This window comes from Salvelinus alpinus, chromosome 4 (assembly GCF_045679555.1).
Source record: "Salvelinus alpinus chromosome 4, SLU_Salpinus.1, whole genome shotgun sequence".
Classification (NCBI taxonomy): Eukaryota; Metazoa; Chordata; class Actinopteri; order Salmoniformes; family Salmonidae; genus Salvelinus; species Salvelinus alpinus.
This window is the reverse complement of record NC_092089.1, coordinates 73,428,770-73,444,311: the sequence shown is the minus strand read 5'-3', so window position 1 is coordinate 73,444,311 and position 15,542 is coordinate 73,428,770. Positions and strand designations below refer to the sequence as shown.

General features: G+C 39.3%; 1 protein-coding gene across 4 annotated transcripts; it reads right to left on the bottom strand.

Annotated features, from left to right (window-relative positions):
• Positions 1 to 1,811: 1,811 nt before the first annotated feature.
• LOC139574412 (T-cell leukemia homeobox protein 3-like) lies at positions 1,812 to 12,699 on the bottom strand. Of its 4 annotated transcripts, none has more exons than XM_071398950.1 (5): positions 11,622 to 12,699; positions 5,743 to 5,961; positions 5,062 to 5,299; positions 2,786 to 2,966; positions 1,812 to 2,302 (listed from the first exon to the last, which is right to left on the bottom strand). In XM_071398950.1, the coding sequence occupies exons 1-5, from the start codon at positions 12,103 to 12,105 to the stop codon at positions 2,234 to 2,236; spliced, it is 1,191 nt and encodes a 396-aa protein (XP_071255051.1). In that variant the 5' UTR covers positions 12,106 to 12,699; the 3' UTR covers positions 1,812 to 2,233. The 4 variants fall into 4 exon arrangements, with proteins under 4 accessions (XP_071255051.1, XP_071255053.1, XP_071255052.1 ...); XM_071398952.1 differs by having other exon boundaries at positions 1,812 to 2,156; XM_071398951.1 differs by having other exon boundaries at positions 5,062 to 5,296.
• Between the last annotated feature and the right edge of the window lie 2,843 nt (positions 12,700 to 15,542).

The following is a 15,542-nucleotide window of genomic DNA, read 5'->3' as shown; positions in this document are numbered from 1 at the left end:
GCGTTTTGGCTTATCTTTGACGTGTGTTGACTTCTTCCCACCAAAGCGAATCTTCAGTACAAAACATCCGTGCTTCATTCAGAAGTATTCATTCAGGAGTATTTTGAAGTCATACACATGCTACTAAAGATACCAGATCCTGCTGACGGTTGAGGAAGAGGGCAAAAAAACGAAACCTTTTCTTTTTCTCACACTCTCAACAGATTGAGTGTTGGAACCAATTGGAAAATGTAGAGGTCTTCGATACTTCTCTTTGAGTGTGAACTACTTTTTTATGTATTTATCTAGTCACAGGTTTCATTCACACAAAGGCAGCTGAAGAGGTTGGGTGAATGCTGGTATGGTATCCAAAGGAAATATTTTTTATAGGCTTTTTGACTGTAAATGGATCCAAAATCACAACTGACCATATAGTTGTTTTGCTTTCAATACACTTTAAGAAACTGGAAAAGGAGAATCTTTATTAATAGAAAAGGGTAGTCGCAGTTCTAACATATGATGTATAGTAGTGTTTTGGTGTCCTGATTGAAAACAGAGTACCTGATAGGAATTCTGATGTACTTTGAACCTCTTGCTCTTGTTCTTGTGTGGTGACATTTTATTGGATACGGGTAAGGCTCTTTGGTGGAAAGGGTAAAAAAACATACTCAGCTTTGGAAAAAAAAGTTTTTAAGCACCTGTAGCAAAACACAATGCACGATTTTGAAAACAGTAAGGATGAGGTATTTTTGTAAAATGGGCCAAGTCACGTCTTTATGGCATCTGAGACAGCAGGATGAAAGAGGCCCATGGTCTGGGCAGAGGAAATGGGGGTTGAGTAGGCGTCACCTGGACAACTGCCTGCAATTGACAGGATCTCAACCAGGCGAGACACCCTCTAAACCGACAAAACACGCAGTCTCCGTGCAGAAAGGGTGGCAGACTGTTGTTTTGAACAATGGAGATCCTCCAACTTGGGTAGACTGATGCTGTTGATATCACCAGAAAATGGAGGTGGTTGAACGTGAGATTTTGCCAGGATTCTAACGTTGAGTTCCAGAAGGTGTTTTCTGGGCTTTTTGTGAACAGTACAACAAGGGAACACTACACAATGGAATAGTACTACTTCCTGGTGTAGGCAACCATCTGTGATCTACGTGAAGTAGAGAGAGTGAAGCCTCATTTACAAACAAGAAAACTGCAGTTATAAAATGCCCCACCCTAGAGATCTATCTAGATTAGCAGTGTGTTGTACTTCCAGATAGGACATTTTTGTTTTGACTTGACATGGATGATAATGGAAGTTGTCAACTGTCCAATGTCTCTAGGTAGACATGGATATTTGTGGATCCCAGACCCCCAAGGTCTAGGGTTTTAGAACAAACTGTTCAGAAGACATCCCACCTGGGCCTCGTTTCCCAGAGAATTCGCTGCGTTAGGTTAATTTTTGGATTCGGACTTTATGTGCATCATTAGCATCCAAGCAGTCTCACAAAAAAACATTGTTGTAATAAAACGTATATATTGTAACTCTCACTTTACTGATAACAGCACTCTATGCAAAACGTTGAACCTTTTCTGGTGTTATGTGAAACAAGGCCTGCTGGTTTGGCTGTGGAGAGGAAGTTGTCATAGGGGTTGAATATTGGAATGAATGAGAAACACTGAAAGATTCCAATAAGTGTGGCATAGTCAACAACATCATGTTGATAGATTAGAGGACACTTACTTTAGGAGGAATGAAAACGTGTGAAACTGTGTGATTGCGTGAAATGATGCAGTTATCCTTTCTGGTGAAAGAACAACAACAAAAGAGAGGCTTCCAATGTTGATCATCTTTTCAAAAAGTCATGATATCATTTAATATAAAACACCTTAAAAGGTGTAAAACACCTTACGAGTAATCCTCTCGAAGAGATACCACTTGCAAACTGCAGTCAGGGAAAGGATCCACCTGGAAGGCTGGTGACCAAGTGCACACAGAAATATTTGAAACATGCATTACTACATTGTACAAAGTCAAAAGCAAAGGAATGGGATCCAGTTTTGTTGCCGTATGGCTGAGAGTCAGTGCTCCCTGTTGGCAACAGGACAGTCTTGATGGTAGGCATCTACCGATGTGTCTGTTAGTGGTCTGGTAGTGAGGATTTCGCTTCGTTCTCTGTTTAGACAGACAGCTGAAGGGAGAGTGAAAATCTAGTGTAAGGTAGGAAAATGACTTGACAGAATCAGGTCTGAAAAAAACTTAGTAGACTCATTGATCATTGTCCATTTCAGTGGAACTAAACGTATGTCTGTCCATGCCAAGAAGTCCACATATGATCTATAAAAGAGAATACGTGGTTTGTAAAGAAATACATAGACAAAACGTCATATCCTATAGGTTTCCTCCTTGTCCTTAATGGCAGTAGGTATGCACATTAAATAAGGATATAATGTAAATTTTAATCATCCAAAACATATTACTGTACAATCCCACAATGCAACAGTCTTTACATAAAATACATTTGAATGTTAAGGCCTCAGGCTCCTCATATGCATCCATCTAGATATGAGTGGTCACTCCCCAACAAATGGCCCACCCACATTTTCCCTTAGAAAAATCATCAATATTACTATTATATTCTTATTATAAATTACGCACACACACACACACACACACACACACACACACACACACACACACACACACACACACACACACACACACACACACACACACACGCACAACCCCCCCCCCCCCCCCCCCCAAACACACACACACAATCATTCAGACCACAGATGCCAGGGAGGTGACGGAGGTCACCTTGTTGTCCTCCGCCCAGGGCTGTAGGTTCTGTAAGGCGTACAAGGAGGAGTTGTGCAGGCAGAGGGGGTCCTGCTGCAGGGGCTGGCTCAGGGTCTTCTGAAAGGCCTCCTGTTGGAGCTGCAGCATCAGACGGTTGGCCTGCTGTCTCTCTGCCTCGCGCTCCTCGGCTGTCTGTCTCCTGGTTCCACAGTGGGGAAAAGGGCATTTTCAAAACAGTGCCTAAATATTCATACAGTATGTCACCATAAATACTACTTTCGAATGCAAAAAGCCAAATACTTCCTGAAATACAAGTATTCAGTCCACGAAAAAGTGATACTGTATTGTTAAAAATAACTACATAAAAAAAATGGATACCCTGATTATTTTACTTAATTATTTTTTACCCTTATTTCCTTTGGATTACCATTATTTAATTTTCATGAAAACAATGATGTATGTCATTCTCACATGGATATTATACTGTATGTATTTACATGTGATTGTTAGGCCTGCATGTGCAACAGGGTCAGAAAAACACCTCTAAAATGCTGTTTCATACACACCATCCTCCTTTCATTAGCCACACGTTATTGCTAACTACATTATCCTAATCCGATTTCGTTGCTGTTCATTTGATCATATGCTTGTTACTAGCGTAGACGTCCCACAAATACATCCTTCATGCACATCCTATCTACACACTATGGGGAAATATCATAAATCACACCAAAACTAGCTCAGAAATCAGGAAAGTGAGTTAGCCAATCCCCTGGTTATTCATGATATGCCATCTAGTCGTTCTTTTTTTCATCTGTGTTTTGAATTTCAGAATTCAACAGAGATATAACTGATCACTAAAATACAAACTGTACCATTACATTTAATTGTCCTTTAAACAGATCTTGATGTTTTCTATCGAAAACATGACCCTGTGTCGACACCTTGCATACAAATACCTATTGAAATAGGATCTCTTACATCTGGTATTAAAATGCGTCGTGTGCCAGCTTTTCCCATATCAGGTCCACCAGATCTGATCACAGGACACATTTTAATGCAAGGTGTGCCAGAGCCCATGAGTCAAGATGACTCAGATATACAGGAACTATTTCTACATTCATTCCCTTTAGGTCCTTGTTTGACATCAAGGTTAAATAAAGGCAAGGTATTATAATTTGATAGTCCACTCATTTATTCCATATGACCATAAACAGTTTGAGTGAATTAGGGGAAGAGTTTCTGCCATGGACAATGCCCTCAACTATTCAGACTAGTGGGTCAGTATTGTTTTTTTAACCTTTATTTTACTAGACAAGTCAGTTAAGAACAAATTCTTATTTTCAATGACAGCCTAGGAACAGTGGGTTAACTGCCTTGTTCAGGGGCAGAACAACAGATTTGTACATTGTCGGCTCAGGGATTCGATCTAGTCCAACACTCTAACCACTAGGCTACGCTGCCGTCTTTGGACAGCACCTTTCCAGAAAAGCCTTTTAAGAACCGGGTTAATTGTGCTTGGTCAAGGGAATTGGCCTCTAAAAACAAGTAGGAGCTAAGCTAAGCAAAAAAAGGTGTTTCACTGTCACAACAAAAAAATGGGCCAGGCACATTATCAACCACAGGAATATAGTATATTCATATAACACATCACAAAAGCTTGCTCACCACAAGCAAAGCAATTCACATACCATATTTAAATGGATGCACAGTTGTTACTTTGTGTCACTTCCCGCATCCATCTAATGTATCATAATGCTTCAGTCTAATGTATCATAATGCTTCAGTCTAATGTATCATAATGCTTCAGTCTAATGTATCATAATGCTTCAGTCTAATGTATCATAATGCTTCAGTCTAATGTATCATAATGCTTCAGTCTAATGTATCATAATGCTTCAGTCTAATGTATCATAATGCTTCAGTCTAATGTATCATAATGCTTCAGTCTAATGTATCATAATGCTTCAGTCTAATGCATCATAATGCTTCAGTCTAATGTATCATAATGCTTCAGTCTAATGCATCATAATGCTTCAGTCTAATGTATCATAATGCTTAAATCATAATGCAGCAAGTACAATGGACAGCAGTTTTGATAAAGAATATCTCCTTTCTTGAAATAATGAATGTCATGAAAGGAACAATAAAAAATGCTTTAACACTGAAAGTGTTTGAAGAATGTCTAGAAGTTTGTTGCTGTAATGTGTTGCTGTAATGTGTTGCTGTAATGTGTTGCTGTAATGTGTTGCTGTAATGTGTTGCTGTAATGTGTTGCTGTAATGGGCCCCTACCTCCATTTTGTCCTCCTGTTCTGGAACCAGGTTTTGACCTGTGCGTCCGTCATCTTCAGGGCCTTGGCCAGGGTGGCGCGCTCCGCTGACGCCAGGTATTTCTGCCGGTGAAAGCGTTTCTCCAGCTCGCAGATCTGCACTCGGCTGAACGAGGTACGGGGCTTTTTTCTCTTGGGTGGTGTCCGGTTCTGATAGGGGTGGCCGATGCGCCGGGTCACGGAGAAGGGCGAAAGGGCTGCTGAGAGAGAGAGAGAGAGAGACTATGTTCATTTTTCAGAGACAAACCTTGGTCAAACAAGAACCTTCTCTGACATATTATACCTTTGCCATAGATTTAGTATGCATGATCACCAGTGTATATTTTATGGGGGATTTTGTTGTCCTTCACTAATTCAACTCAATATTCCAGCATGTATCTTTTTTTTTTACCAGGAATTAGCCAACATTTAATGGTTCATCACTGGCTATTACCCGTTGTAATATGAGGTTTTTTACAAGGTAAAAAAGGTCCTATATTCATGTTTTTCTCATATCTAACGCATATAGTACAAACGGTACATAGAGTTTTGTCCTATGGACCTAAGCATTTTGGTATTTTAACATCCCTGATGGAAACCAGGAGAAAACCAACCAGGCCAAGATGAAAGGCACATTTAAAAGAAGACCAAGGAAGTGACTCACCTGGACAAGTACCCTTTCGAAAGGGATAATCTGCAAGTGGGCCAGTGTCTCGCAGGTGAGCGAGTTCAGGGTAATAGTGTTTGGCTAATGTCTCCATAGAGCTCCAGGTAGGGACCCTGCCGATGTCCCCCTTGGGGAGAGGGCAGAGGCCTGGCAGGGTGGGGGGGGCTCCTGGCCTCCCATTGGGGTCTCCTGCTTGTCTGTCCTCTGCCTGCTCCGCTAAAGAAAGGGAGACACAGTCAGGGACCCATGTGGAGCTGTGCGGGGCAGGTGGGGGTACTCAGGAAGTACCCTCTCATTGCTTTTATCCCAGATGGGGATTGTCATTTAGTACAATAAATGCCTTCAGCTGATTGGTTAGGCCGAAAGTATCACATTTGGTCTGATGCCAGTTCATTACAGTAGGCTATCTAACCTATCCAGTTCTACATAGTAACTTAGGTGATATGTACAAGATACATTTGTTTACTTTTTTACTAATTAAAACCTAATACAAAAGAAAAGTACCAATCTCAAGCATTTTATGGTAAAATATTTATACCATATTGTCTATTGTGTCAGGCATGAGTAAACAGAACATTCACAAATGTAATATAATATGTTTGGATATAGAGCCCTTTTCAAGTCCTATACTCATCTACATCTATAAGATGTAAAACAGACGTTTCTGTTGAAGGGAATCAGGAGCAGGCTTCCTTGTTCCTCACAAGCTGTTTGCCTGTTGTCTTACAGTGTGTTTATTGGTCTAGTTCTGTCTGAGAGCTCACCAGCAGCCAAACTGCATATCAAACATCTCCATAGGTGCCCTGGGGGACCAATGCTACTGTGTTGAGAATGTAGTAACCTGGATTCAGTGTGAACAATCTAAATTAATTTTCCACTGAGGCACTTTGGAGATGAGATGAAACACAAATGAAACACAAGCCATATAATGCACTCAACAATCATTTCAAATCACTCTCAACCTCTCTGATTAGTTATAAACATAAATGGCAAACAATAAATGATTCACACATGATTAAAAATATATATTTCAAAATGTAAATTGGGTACATTTGTAATTTAATTGTAAACATTGACTGCAAGTATTGAGTTTTGAAAAGGTATTTTTAATCTAGAGAGGGTCCAACCCTTCTTTGCCTGAGGATAGAGATGAATAGGTCACACATTTGGAGTAAGCATGTCTGCTCCAGGCTCAACATGCAGGTCTGGGTACAGATAATACCACATTAGACTTCTATTTCAGGCCATCTGGGGACCAGCTAATGGACCAGGCACATACAAGCACGTTCACATGCAACCGAAGAGTAACACGCAAACAGACTGCCATCCAGTCAAACTTGCTAAAGGGCACCTTCAACCTAACTTGAATTCTGACATAAGATTTTCTGAATAAACAATTAAACCATTTGAAATGTAACAATATTCCTATGGATGATGATTGACTGATTCATGTCACAGTAGAACAAAAGACATCATGCCGTAGGTTTTTATTTTATTTTGTCTGTGATGTCCCTATTTATGACCAGCTTCCAAATAAAGAACCGAGTGTGTGGTAGTATTCCACTAAATGCAGCAGTGTGCCAAGAGCCCAGAACACACCTGTCTGTCATCAAAACCTGCAGACCTTTATGGAACAAGGCAGTTAGTTCAATTTAGCCCTCAGCTTCTTTACAGTAATAGTCGTTATAATGTGATATGATTGCGTTTAATAATCAGCCCATATTGCAAAGGACATCAATAAGTTGTTGTCCGAATGTTTATGCATGCACAGACAATTACCACAATAATGTTATTCATTGAAGATATACTGTAATTTCCCATAACTGGGCAAGACCAAATATGGAGAGAGTGATAGAGCAGATGTCCCTCAAAGTCTCAAGGTCACTGAATTTCACAAACCAGAGAAATCGTGTTATGTGTTTCACTTCATTCAATAGTTGTATTTTATTTTCACTTGAATGTTACATAGGACATTTTCAAGAACACATTGCAGGAATTGTTCTAATGTATTTTGCTCTAAGGGATGACGACGGAAATGGTGGGGAATACTAAATCTGATGCCTGGGTAATTTGATTTAGCCTAAGCTATATAAAAAAATTATACCTTAGAGAATATGGGCCCATAATAAAACCACTTATACCTAATAACACATTTCTGTGACAGCGCCTCTCTTCCCCACTGCGGATATTACCTGTGTAGCAATCTAATAAATATATATAAAGGATTCTAACGGGGATATTGAAATATAACATGAACATATTGCTATTTATTACACTATGAGGCAAAACAGAGCCACTTGCCCATGCAACACTGGCTGAGAATAGAAGCAACTTCCCGAGAAAACTGTCCCGCTTTCCCCATCAACATCACCATTACTGCCGCCATCTTTAAATACATGTATTTGCAGGGAAGATCATTATTTCTGACAAAGATAAAGCACTGTTATATTAATGCAATGAGATGTATAGGCATAGTCTTACCTCAATGGCCATTATGGGACCTTACACAGGTACAGCAAGCAGGTACAATGTAATCACTTCGTATTATACATTGTACTTACAACTGTAGTATCTGTTAGTGGTTGTGTAATTACATGGCATTAATGTATTTTATGGTAGGCTATATAATGTTTTTACTATAGACACTAATCAGTGTCCTAATGCTAAAATCTCAAAATACATTAATTATTGCCGGTATGGATGCCATTCATTAAATTACAGTTACCTTACTTTAAGATTATAGTGTGTATTTTACAATATTTTACAAGTTTTTATGGCAATACATGCAGATATTGTAAAAATGAAAATGCCTCTGGGCCTACATTTCGATTTGAAGTATCCTAGTTGCCCATTTCTCCAGAACTTAGAGCCATATGAACAACTTTGTTTATTGACTTGAGGGGACAAATCAGTTTATGCACTTCTTTGCTTCATTAAACCTGAAAACTGCCAAGAAGTCAATCAACGTAGAAACATGTGGTATTCCCTTTCAGCGCCTTCCAATCTGTTCAGATACAGTATGTCCGGTCTGTTGTGAATATCACATCTCCAATCGTAGGCCTGTTCGCTGTTTCACTTGCTTTGACACTTGCGGTGAAATTCAGCGCTGCAATCCAATATGAGAGGGAATTATTTAAAAAAGGAGAGGTCTATTTCAAGCATCCAAAGAAACGCTTTACGGTTTGAGATATGAATTTAGGTTAAGCCAACCGAACAGACAGGTGCTGACTGCTGAGCTAAGTCCATCCAGCAACTAAGAGATACATTTTATACCATATTTCTTACAATGTTTATTATTTTTAAATGTGGAAATACAATTTGCCCCCTATGCTACAATAAAAAAGTATTAACTCAAATGAAAATCGATGGGAGTATGATTTTAAAAAATAAATGTCTCAAACAATGTTGACAAATGGCTACACTGTAATATCCTACTTCAAGCACTTTCAATAAATCTCAAAGATAGGCCTTTGTCTCAAATGGGGATCACCAATGATAACAAAAAGTGATCACTTAAAAGGAACGTCTTGTTGGTGGATGGTTGAAGATGAGGCTATAACCAACACCAAACTATAAACCAAATGAAACAAGTGGCCCGTTGTGACTATGAATGCAATTGATAAGCATATTTACATAAGATATTTTACAGTTGACATATCGTTCTCTGGTTTAAATAATTAATTAGGAAAGCACATCATTGTTAATATTTAATGCGGGCCAATACATAATGGTCTTCATTTCCATCTTCATGGTGGTGACGTCATGCCAGAAAAACTAATATCTCGGCCGAGTGGGGGTGAGGTTATGGTCATTGTAGCCTAAAATATATAGGCCAAAAGCAGGCCATCGAACTGCCAGCCCGTCGAATTAAGTTTCATTTGCACGGCAGTTATAAGTTACTACTATCCCTTTCTGCCCTTTCTATAATATTAAAATGAAATGAAATGTGAAACAGTAGGCCTATCATGTAATAGGCCTATAATGGCCCGTGCAACACTTAGTGTTATGCCTTTTTATATTGGCTAATCGAAAACACCAGAGCCTATGTGAAAAAGGATTATGACATAAGCATAACATATTTTGATCTGTCGTGCTTTTGCTAGGCCTAATTTTTGAGAAAGCCACTTTTCCAATTTCCTAAAATGCGAGAATATCGTTGGTCAAAGGATTCCGGACCTGCAGGGCTATACAGTAAGTCCTATATTCACAATCACAGCCACCGTACTTGGATTCATTCTTCATCTTTTTGTAAATGATATAGATCATTAATTACACCTGCCAATGTCATAGAGATATAGAAGCGTTTACAAGTTTAAGCATTTGCAATATTATCCAATTTACCTTGACAGCCCAATGGTGAAGATACAACGTCAATTCAATGGTTTATGGGCGAAATAAACTGTCCGGCCGTACGCTAAATGTTTAGATGTCATACTTCAACGTTTGTAAAGAATTTGTCACAATTCTTTTCCCTTTTTTATTTTCTTTCAATGGGTCAGTTAGGCTGGACGTAAGACTGGACAATTGTTCAACACTGTGTTGAAGATAGTTCTACTAAAATAAGACAGCGTTTATTCAATAGACCTAGGACACGAATTGCGTTGACGCTTTGCATTTATTGGCATGATATTCAACGCGGAAAGGGACATGTCAAATAACCCCGTGTATGCTAAACACAAAAAAATAACATGCTTGTCAGGTGTTGATAGTGACGGTGTTGCTATCTTCTCTCTGTTTAGTTGGCTGTATATACAACTATAGGCCTATAAATAGCCCGGCAGAGTCCAGACAAAATGATTTACGTAGCCCACCTGCAGGACTGCATCCTCAATGACTTGCCGTAGACTGAATCGCTACATTTAGATACTATTATTGGACGAAGCTATAGGCCTATTTGCCGCAATAACTAAGAATGAGCTACTATGCCTCAAAAAGTCAACGTAATAATGATAATACTACGCTAGAAAAAGGTTGGTTTTAATTGTTTTTATTATAGTAAAGTGTTATATTGTTATTAAACTGTTACAATAAGCAATAATAATAGCCTATTAACAACAACAATACTCACAGACATAACAGTTAACCTTTTATTTTATTATAGCCTATTGAAACTGATGTTGCTATTATTAAACCACATTTGGATGGTGAATATTATATTCAGAAATAAATCAGGTGTTCTGCATTTGGAAAAACAGTCATCTCTTCAAATCATGTCATCCATTTTGTATGGTGAGCTATTCATTTGATTAGGATGACGAGGGGATTTATCAACGTTATCCCCTCCATGTATATATGGATTGAAGGTCGCAATCTTAATGGTTGGCATTATACCCATAAAATTATACAAATGTACATAACATATATTATTAACAATACCTGCAACTATTCACTTGTCTTTTAAATGAACTAATATGATATAGCAGCCCAGCCTCACATTCAATTCGCGCATATATGTAAAACGCACGAAATCTGCTGAAATACATTTTGTACATATATGCGCGAATTGAATGTGAGACTGTGTTGCATATAGACAGGCCTTGGTGTAAAATCGAATTCCTCATGCCATATGCCCAGTAGCACATATGGTTTGATAAATGAGTCTGTCACAAAATTGGCTGCCATGCCTTCTTAACTGACAAAGTCAAGATGCTAAAAACAAAATCCTAGGCATATGCCATACTTTTAAGGATGTGGGTTAAACTGTCAAACAACAACTAAAGGTGACTTTTTTATGAATTCCATTTAAGTTTGAACCTCCTTTCCACTGGAAAATATTTAATATTCCTATGGAGAAATCCATGAAGCAATAGTCCCATTTTGTGACAGAATTGTAGTCTACATAAACATAAATGTTCAGAAGTTTAGTTGAATCTTACCAGTGAGTCTGTCCTTTGCGAATCTTCTACTGCTCTCCATCCACGGGAAGGTGAAGTTGGCCGCATTTCCCATACTTGTCATTGAAGTCACTGAGGGGATGCAAGCCGCGAGGCAAGGCGGATGGCTAGGAGGTGGCGGATGCGGATTCGGTGGCATGGGTCTGTGAGCTGGTACCCTGATAACACCACCGGCGTTCCCTCCGTTTACGTTAACGTTCATGTTCATGCTCACATTCATGTTCATATTCACGTTATAGGAACCAGCGAGCCCAGCCGCCATGGAGCAGGCCGGGTTATAGACGCTGTTATAGCCATTGGTGTAAACGTTCGTGTAATCCGTGTCGCTGGTTCGGTTGGGCAGCATGCAGCTGCTGGACGGGTCAGTGCTGTTCAGTATCTGGTCTATTCCAAAGCTGATGGGCTCGTGCTGCTGGTGTGTCTGGTTAACCTCTTCAATTCCAGTGTTCTCCATTGCTGTATTCATATTAGCGTCTCAAAACGACTCATATGTTGATTAAAAAAAGTATGCTATATATTTGTTTTCCGTGTTGTCGCAGTATCAGGCGCATAAATGATACCCACGTCTGTGTTCAGGTTTTACCCTAAAGATACTTCCTTGAGCAGTGCGCGACCCACACCGACCGAAGCGTTGCCATTATCTGTCCCGAAGACATAGATACGGAGTAGGCTAAAATGCAATGTTAATAATCCATCGGGATAGATTGGGAATCTTAAAATGCATATCCATCACATTGTAGTATGTCCTTTAACATATTTGCTTGCACATATCACAGTAATCTATATCGATTAATAGCCTATTGGTCATGTAAAATAATTAGCCAGACTACTTACAGCCAAATCCGCAATTTGAGGAATTCCCAAGTTCCTTTGAAGAGGATACTGGTGCTCTGTTCTGGCATTATTATTACGACATGTCCAAAAGCAGAGGGTATTGGCGACTCAACCTCTTCGTATCAAAAGATGTAGCAAAATGAAGTGTTAACTGTGCTAAACATGAGTATTAATTGGAAAAGATTGCTCTGTTACAGTGCGTCTTGAAGTGATTTCAACAGCTGAGACACCCCTTCTGCCTAAATATTGCCATTCGGTCATCCATTGGCCCCCGCATTTCCAGTTAGACAATGTTTTGTAGCCTGCTCCCTTCTCTTAAAGAACCCGCAGCCAATTTCCAGTAGCAGTCCAAGTTTTACTGTGCTTTATGACATATAGATTACAGTCTATCAAATGTATAACTGTGTTTAATTAGGCTACATAGGCTATCACCAACCTTAATCCCACTATAAAAAGATGACATGAACAACTGCCTAATAGATATGGACTGTCATGCATGATGGAACTATGTTTAATTGCTATGTAACTATGGATTTTACATCCCTGTTTATTGCCTTTTCATTGTAAGCCTGATAGCAGTCAAATAGCCTAACTCAGAATTTCAACTCATTAGGCCTATGGAAATCGCCTTATTACACACCATTAACACTGTACATCAAGAAGACAACCGTTAGTGAGGTGGGAAGTTGGAGTATAGTGCAGGCTGTTTAATCATGATTATGACAAGATTGTCTTCTTCCATCAGTGTCATGCAAGTAGAAAAACATATCTCGGACAGCAAACTGGGAATCTTGCACTTGTCCACTTGTGCATGAACAACTCAGAAAGACATAAACATGGTCCCGCAATAGGCCTATTCAATGGAACGTTTCATAAAATAAATTAAGATAGACTAGTGCATGGATATTAGGCCAACATTATGGCAATAAGATCCATTAGAGAATCCTGGCTTGCCTTTGATAATGCAAAACACAGTGTTGATTGGCACAAATGATTTAACCTTTCTCTGCCTGAAGCAAGAGGACGGATTGCCCAGTCTAAATGTAATAAACATGAAAAATTACTCATAATAAAACTGCAACACCGGGAAAACGAATTTAATATATGATCGTTTTATTACGGACTTATTTCAGCTTCCGTGCGAATGAAGATATTTCACAACTGCTCAAACTGGCTAAAGGGAATCATAAAAATCAATTGTATGAATTTAAAGCTATATTAATAATGGACGTTGACACGTGAAGCGACAATAATGGGGGTAGTGTAAACCTAAGATGTGTTTGTTTTTAAACGTGATCGAATAAAATAGAGGGGACGAATATTTTGGAGAGCCATCCTTGCAAGCGCGTAAAATTGAACTATATTGCTGTTAAACTGCCTAACTGTTGATATCGCCTTGGTGACGATAGGCTATGCCACTGGACATTTGGGCGATGGATGCGTCATTATGACAAAATGAATGTGTAAAACGTCCATGATGTATCACACAACATCTCCAATTGGTGACATAATGGTTATTGGAGAGGTTCTCTCTTTCGTTCTTCACAATGAAACCTCGAGAGCTAAATGAGGATGTCTCGCTGTATCTGCGCGCGCCCTAAGGTCATAGCAAGGTGGCATTTTAGGCTGCGGCAGTTAAATCTACCCACATGCAGCATAGTGTGAATTAGCGGAATGAGCGTAATGCAGGTCTATGATAAACCTTGACAACGATTTTGATTGACTAAAATAGGCTAATTGTATGGGTATGGGACACGTCATTGCCTTATAGGCTAATTGATCATGCCAATAATTGATGTAGTCTTGGCTCATATGTAGTGTAACAGAACACTGTAGTCTGATTGACTTATCTCAATTATAGATTCATCTGTTACATTCTACCCTCCTGGACGCGTTTATTATCGAGGAGGGACTCATTGAGAAGAGTATGTGAAAAGCATTCATAACTGCATAATTTCTTTGCCCTGTTATTGACTTCAATTAAATGATCTTTCAAAAGAGCCAAACGGTGTTCATTGACGGTCCAGTTTCTTATCTATAGGCCAGCGAGTTATAGTCGCTAATGAAGGCTGCGTTTACACAGGCAGCCTAATTCTGATCTTTTCACGCGCGTTTGTCTTTTGACCAATCAGATCAGCTCTTTTGCCAATAATTGGCGAAAATATCAGAATAGGGCAGCGTTTTATAAACTCGGTTCTCGGGACCTCAACGGGTGCACGTTTTGGTTTTTGTCCTAGCACTACACAGCTGATTAAAATAATCAAAGCTTGATGATAAGGTGATTATTTGAATCAGCTCTGTAGTCCGAGGAAGAAAAAAAAAACGTGTCTTTGGGTTCTCGGGGACCGAGTTTGGGAAACGCTGGAATAAGGCTACTTGTGTAAACACAGCCCTGTTAAATACAAAACTAATTCGAATGAGGCAACATAATATAGCCTTTAATTATGTCTAGTTTATTATATGTTCTAATTATTTTGAACCTAAGAAGCTCTCTCGTTATTGAACCTGACAACTTGAGCCTACCTAACTGGTGTTTCATTTCATTACGTTCATTACCAGCTCATACTGAAATGAAACTAATCAGGCAGGCAAAACATAGTTAAACCTGTATTTTCTAACACAATCGAATAATCCACAAATAAGACCAAACAATGACAGTTTCGAAAAAAATCGAATAAAACTCAAAGCCAACATTTTTGTTCAGATATATAAACAATAGGCCTAAACCGTACGTGAATTAAGGTACATTAATAACACGTGAAACTGTGGATGAAGCATTTGCCTTCAGAAAAAAATTATTTAATCAACCTCTCCCTCAAATGTGTGTGTCGCCCCCCGCCCTCCTCCTTCGCAAGCTGCTCTCTGCGTGCAATCCCCTTCTCAAATGGCAATATGAAGGCCCTTAGCTGGTTGCCCAGAGGCGATGTCTATGGCGGCTTCCATGCAGCCGGTGATGAATCGTTATCTCCAGGCAGTGTTGCTCGTCTGGGTAATAAAGTACCAGCAAAGCACAGACAGAAGGAATTTGTCACAGTTGGTTCCCCGATATATTATAGTGACCCCCCAACC

Excerpts from the sequence above, each read along its gene's own strand:
- LOC139574412 (XM_071398950.1), bottom strand. The coding sequence starts at position 12,105 with ATGAATACAGCAATGGAGAACACTGGAATTGAAGAGGTTAACCAGACA. Across the intron at positions 5,300-5,742 it reads TCGAAAGGGTACTTGTCCAG|CAGCCCTTTCGCCCTTCTCC; the intron begins GTGAGTCACTTC and ends TCTCTCTCTCAG. Across the intron at positions 2,303-2,785 it reads CCTGGGCGGAGGACAACAAG|ATCATATGTGGACTTCTTGG; the intron begins GTGACCTCCGTC and ends TCTCTTTTATAG.